This window comes from Myotis davidii, unplaced genomic scaffold, assembly GCF_000327345.1.
Source record: "Myotis davidii unplaced genomic scaffold, ASM32734v1 scaffold1820, whole genome shotgun sequence".
Lineage (NCBI taxonomy): Eukaryota > Metazoa > Chordata > Mammalia > Chiroptera > Vespertilionidae > Myotis > Myotis davidii.
Window position 1 is genome coordinate 199,637 of NW_006293329.1, and position 6,227 is coordinate 205,863.

The window sequence follows — 6,227 nt, forward strand, 5'->3', positions numbered from 1 at the left end:
ACAGCACAGTCCTAGGAACCTGAGACCTCCTGGGGTTATTGCTGGAGGGGCCAGGGAAAGGGCACAGTGTTCCCTGTGATCTGGGAGCACATAGGATGAGCTGATGTTGGATTTGATGTGGTCACTCAAGTGGACAAGAAGCAGGGGGGTTGGCTGTAATTCTGTCCCTGTGAAGATAAGATGGTTTAGACCTTGGTTTCAAGTTCACCCCCATCTGTGGGTAGGTAGGCGATACCCTCTGAAACAGAGAAAGGGACTAGAATATTACAAAGTTCTGAGACTTCTTTTTAATTCTCACCTGAGGATATTTTTTTCATTGATTTTTAGAGAGAGTAGAAGGGAGAGGGAGAGACAGAGAGAAACACCAATGTGAGAGAGACACATTGATTGGTTGCCTCCTGCATGCCCCCTTCCAGGGCCGGGGAGGAGCCTGCAACCAAGGTGCATGCCCTTGACCGGAATCACACCCAAGATCCTTCAGGCCACAGGCTGACGCTTTATCCACTGAGCCACACTGGCCAGGGCCCAAATTCTGAGACTCTGAAAAAGCACTGACAAAGACAAAGTGAGAAAACTTTTAGGAAAATTCTTTTATCAGACCTCCGCCGTGGGTGCTGGACTCATTCAGCGAAGGTTTATTGAGCACCTATGTAAGCCATGCATCTTTCTAAGCTCTTGGGGGACTTGAAGGTCCTGGCTGCCTTCCAGAAGCTTCCATGTCAGCTTTGTCACTTTTCTCCGGTTTATTGTTCCTCTCTTCCTCTGCAGTGGATATGCAGCACCTGTTCCAAGGGTCAGAGCAGATCTCCCCCTTCCTCTCACCACCGTGGCAGAAAAAGAGTCTGCAGGTTCCATGTTGCATCATGCAGATAATATTTCGAATTCCAGGTGGGATATCGCCTGTGGACACGATAGAAGAGAGTTGATATTTCCTTCACACAGAGAATGAAGGCGGAGCCCAGCCCACAGCTCAACTCCAGGTGGTGACTGTATTCTCACAGCGCTGACTTTCTCAGAACAAGTTCCAGGCTTCCTGAGCTCCAGTTTCCCAGCTTTAAAACAGGAACAATAAGCTGTACCTCAAAGTGCCGCCTGGACTTGTCCATTTTATTCCAGATTATTAGGGCCTGACTGGTTCCAACCTCCCTGGGTACGATGTGAGCTAACGCATTAGGGAGGGCAAAGGCAGTTTGGGTGACTGGAGTGGAAGAATGGAGGGCAGGTCTTGGTCACCAGGAAACTTGGAAATAGTTCTGACCCTCAGTTTGTGGCCCAATTTTCATTTTTATATCCTACAATGAAAGGCAGAAAATAAAACCTCTCTCCTCACCCTTACTTGTGCGTGTATAGGTCAGGCACAAGCACCTTATGTCCCCATTAGGAAAACATTTCATATTTGTCACAAGAAAAAAAAATTGTAGCTGTGTGAAGCAATGGATGTTAATGAGACATGTCTGGTAAATATTTCACAATATACACAAATAACAAATCATTGCATTATACACCTGAAACCAATATAATGTTATAGGTCAATTTTACCTCAAAAATAATAAAAACCATTTGCCATTTGGAATGGGAAAATTAAAAAAAGGTCTTATGTCAGGCCTGCAAATGCCAACTGTCATGGCTAAAAAGACACACACCTAAACTAAAGAGACACCACCACCCCCTCCCCCCCCCCCCGACTCCCACGCAGTGTAGGTCTGGCATGATTAGAAACCTCGCATGTGTCTTGGCCACAAGGAGGCACGGCTGGGGTCCTGCCTCAGTCAGCTCCATTCAGGTTTGGGGAGGACAGTGAGGTGAGCAGACAGCCCATGTCTAACGAAGGTGGAGGGTCCAGAGCCTAGTGACCTGGAGAATGGATTCTGGTCTTGCTGTTACAGTAACGAACTATTTCTCCATGGACCTTTCATTTCACCGTCCCTGCTTCCGTTTTCCCATCTGTCAAATGGGCCCCGTGTGACTAACTACCAGGCCCGTAATTGTCCATCACACAGCAGAACGTGAGTCAGAAGATTTTCTCTCCCCAGAGAGTGAGGAGCTGTCCCTGGGGGTCCCATCCTTTCTGGCTCTGCCAGGAACACCTGCCCTTGTCTTCTAAAGGCCTCCTTCCTGGCTGTCCCAGAGCAGGGTGCCCTGTGCCTTTGGCAGGATCTTGATTTCACATCTGTCTTTAAAACACTCTTCACAGGGGAGATGAAAATAGCCCAGAGCTGAGCCCTGGGGAGGAGGGGAGAAGGATGCAGACACACAGCCCTGTGGGGACATGTCCGTGAGTTCTGCAGCCTCCCCCAGCCTCCTCCCTGGTCCAACAGGGTTACCTGAGTTCATCAGGACCAGGCAGTGGAGAACAGCGAGAAGAAAGAGGACCTTCATGAGGCCGAACTCCTCACGTGCCCAGCCTTCCTGCGAATGGATGACTGTGCAGAGGAGCGGAGAGCAGCCGGGCTCAGACGGCCCTTATAGGGTTTGGGCCACACATCAGCCCTGAGTACATTTACCTGGTCCACTGAGTACGGACGTGGGCAGAGGGTTCAGGACGCTCTACGGCCTACAAATAGATAGGCTTTCTGTGCTCAGAGGAGGGGGCTGACCAGCCCTGAGTGAACAGGTGACGTGGGAAAGGAGCCTGCAGCCTGGAGCTATGTCGTAGACCCTGGTTCTGGGTTCCGTGACAGGTCACAAACATGCAGACGGCTTGCCTGCCTCCAGAAGGTGGACACCAGATGCTCTCAGACACACTCCCGACAGACAGGCCCACATGCTCAGAGGCACAGGCTCAAGGCCATCTATGGAGCCTCATCCAGCACAACCACTGACCGAACAGACGTGAGTCACAGCAGAGTAAGGGGGCCCTGGCACCCCCACAGAAGTGGGGACAGAATCCCACCATGGGATTCTCCTTCTACCCCCTTCTACCTCCTTAAGCCCAAACATTCTCTAGCTTAAGAAAGGGGGGTGGGGGACGCAATACAACATACACTATTATTTTTTAAATGTGGTAAACCACATCTATATGTGAAAAATCAAGAAATTGTTCTGGGGAAGAGAGTAAATTCTTCTCTCATTGGACAAAGTCTTCTTCTTTTTTTGTTTTTTGTTAACCCTCACGAGGGTATTTCTCCATTGATTTTTAGAGAGAGTGAAGGCAGGGGAGAGATACACAGAGAGAAGAGACATATCGATCGATTGTCTTCTACTTCCGAGAGGAATAAACCTCCAATTAATAAATCTCTTTATTATTTGAAGTTCTTTTCTTTTTTAAATATATTTTTATTGATTTCAGAGAGGAAGGGAGAGGGAGATAGAATTATCACCAATGAGAGAGAATCACTGATTGGCTGCCTCCTGCACGGCCCCTACTGGAGATCAAGCCCACAACCCGAGCATGTGTCCTGACTGGGAATAGAAACAGGGACACCTCAGTCCCTAGGCCAACACTCTATCCACTGAGCCAAACAAGCTAGGCCTGAATTTCTTTTCTTAAGAAACATTTGTTCTCACACATCTCTGGAACCTCCCACTGTAAAAAGGTTATAAGCAGTTCGCTTTGCCCCTTGGGATTATAATTATAATTCTTCATGCTCCTTGCGGATGGAGAAGGCATAGCTAGCTATGAGAAACAAGAACTATTGTTTGGTAAAAATACTGCAACCTATCTATCCAAGTATATGGGTCATTTTAGAAGGGTACGTTAGTGGATGAGATAATGAAAAATAGGCTTTATGCTTTGCATTCATTCTCAGTATTTATACTGATTTTGAAAAGATTGAAGAGTTTGGTTTTTTTTTCCCCTAGCAGTGAAGCCACAGCTCAAATGTTGTGAAATGATAGTTGGGAAATTGTTTACTGTATAGTTTGGAAATGCTGAGCTATTTTGGAGTCAGCTCATTTGGGGGGGGGAAATAAATGAATACTGTCAAGATTTATCATCCATAAATTCCATACATGAATTTGTTTCCCAGTCACAGACCTGGAAGGCAATGTCTAAGGCAGAATTTCATGAATAGTTCTGGAGACTCGGGTGTGCCAATCCCAGGAAGACAAGCTAGAAAGTCAAGCTCCCTGACTAAGCCCATTAATCTGATCTTAGGTTCACACGTTCATGAAATTGTGGGTTGAAAGGAATCAAGGCTCAGTTTGTTCCAATACAGAAGAAAATTATTCTGGTGGGCATGATCTTCACATAAAAGAAGATGAAACAAGGAGAGATAAAAGATACACTTGGGCTTGCAAACATTTGACAGTCATAAAAACATTCATGTATATTAAAAGAAAATTTTGATTCAATTCAACAATTATTAGACAAACAACCTAATTGAAAAAATCAAATGGGCAAAGGACTTGAGTAGACATTTCCTCAAAGAAGAAATACAGACAGCCAACAAACATGCTCGACATCGATAGTCCTTAGGGAAATGCAATTGAAACCACAAAGAGATCCCACTTCCCGTGTACTGGACGGACATGAGAAGACAACTATGAAATGGAAAACAGCAAGTATTAGCAAGGATGTGGAGAAATGGGCACCCTCATCCATTGCTGTTGGGGATGGAAACAGTGCAGCCACTATAGAAAAGCTTGGTGGCCCCTTAGTAAGTCAAACATAGTTATCACATAAGCTAGGTAATAACTATATCTACATATACAATAACAGCAGATATTCAAATAATAACTTGTACGTGAATGTCCACAGCACTACTATTCACAATAGCCCAAAAGTGGAAGAACCCGAATGTCCATCACCTGATGAATGGATCAACAAACGGTGATTCGATCATACACTAGGGTGTCATTCAACAATAATAGGAGATGAAGTCTGGGGCTCCTCTGGAATGCTCTCACGGGAATGAACCTTGAAAACACTCTGTTGAGCAAAGTAAGGTGGACAGGAAAGGCCACATGTTGTGTGACCCGATTTCTATGAAATGTGCAAAACCAGCAAATCCACTGGATGGGCAGCAGATCTGTGATTGCCAAGGGCTTGGAGGAAGGGGATTGGGGAGTGTGAGCTCACTGGGTGATAAAATGTTCTGGAACGAGGCAGTGATGGTCATTGCCCAACATTATGAATGTAGGTAAATGCCCCTGAATTGCACACTTTGAAGTAGCAAATGTTTGTATTATGTGTATGTTATTACAATGAAAAGAGAAAACCTCGAGGATTTTTGAAATCACATAATATCAGACCAGAAGGGAGCCGTGAACAATTGTGCTGTTACAATTTCCCTCCTTTTAAAGAAAGTGACTCGCCAGAATGGTTCATTCCACTTTTAGGAACCAGCCTTTGAACAGCTACAGGGGTTTCTAATGCAATGAGCGGTAATGCCATGTGGACACACTGGACAGGCACAAACTACCCACCACCATGCCCAATACAACACCTGCAAATTGTATCTGTGAAACCCAAGATAAAACCCTTTAACCTTCAATGTTATGTCAATAGGGGGAAGGCAAGACATGGTTCTTACTGGACTTGGGGCAAATGCCTCCCTGAGATAATTAATTAAAAACTCATAAAGAGGATTAGAAAACTGTGGTACATCTACACGAGGAAATACTATGCTGCTCTAAAAAGGAAGGAACTCTTACCATTTGCAACAGCATGGATGGACTTGGAGAGCATTATGCTAAGCAAAATAAGCCAATCACAGAAAGATAAATATCACATTGTCTCATTCATTTGTGGAATATAATGAACAACATTAACTGATGAGCAACAAGACATTCAGGTACAAAGAAGCATCGATCAGACTGTCAGACCTCAGAGTAAGGTGCCTCAGAGTAAGGAGCTGTTCATGAAAAAAAAAAACTCATAAAGAGAAAAGGACTGGGTGTTGGCCACATTTTCAAAGTAAAAAAAAAAAATTTCACTGATCTTTTAAAATGAAGAATGTATCAAAACCAGTACAATAGCCTCTAAAGTCTTATAAATGTGACAGCCTCTCTGGCCAGATTCTTCATCTCTCTGGGTGGTGGATTCTTCTATCTGCAGAGTAAAGTGTTGTGATTGTAGGTCTCTTAGAGTCTGAAATTTATGCAGCTCTTTGATTCTATCTATACAGTGTACCTTACCTAATAATAGACAAACATGCAAATTGACCATACCTTTGCTACACCCCAAGCCATGCCAACCGGCCAATAAGAGTGACTATATGCAAATTAATCCAACCAAGATGGCGGCCGGCAGCCATGGAGCTGGAGCAAGCAGGAGGCTTAGTTGC

The 6,227-nt window shown here is 44.9% G+C and overlaps 1 protein-coding gene across 1 annotated transcript; it reads right to left on the reverse strand.

Moving 5' to 3' along the window:
* Positions 1-667: 667 nt before the first annotated feature.
* Positions 668-2,379, reverse strand: LOC102751622 (sperm-associated antigen 11-like). The gene is made up of 2 exons (XM_006767053.1): positions 2,325-2,379; positions 668-900 (listed from the first exon to the last, which is right to left on the reverse strand). Exons 1-2 carry the CDS (start codon positions 2,377-2,379, stop codon positions 668-670), a joined length of 288 nt encoding a protein of 95 aa, XP_006767116.1.
* Between the last annotated feature and the right edge of the window lie 3,848 nt (positions 2,380-6,227).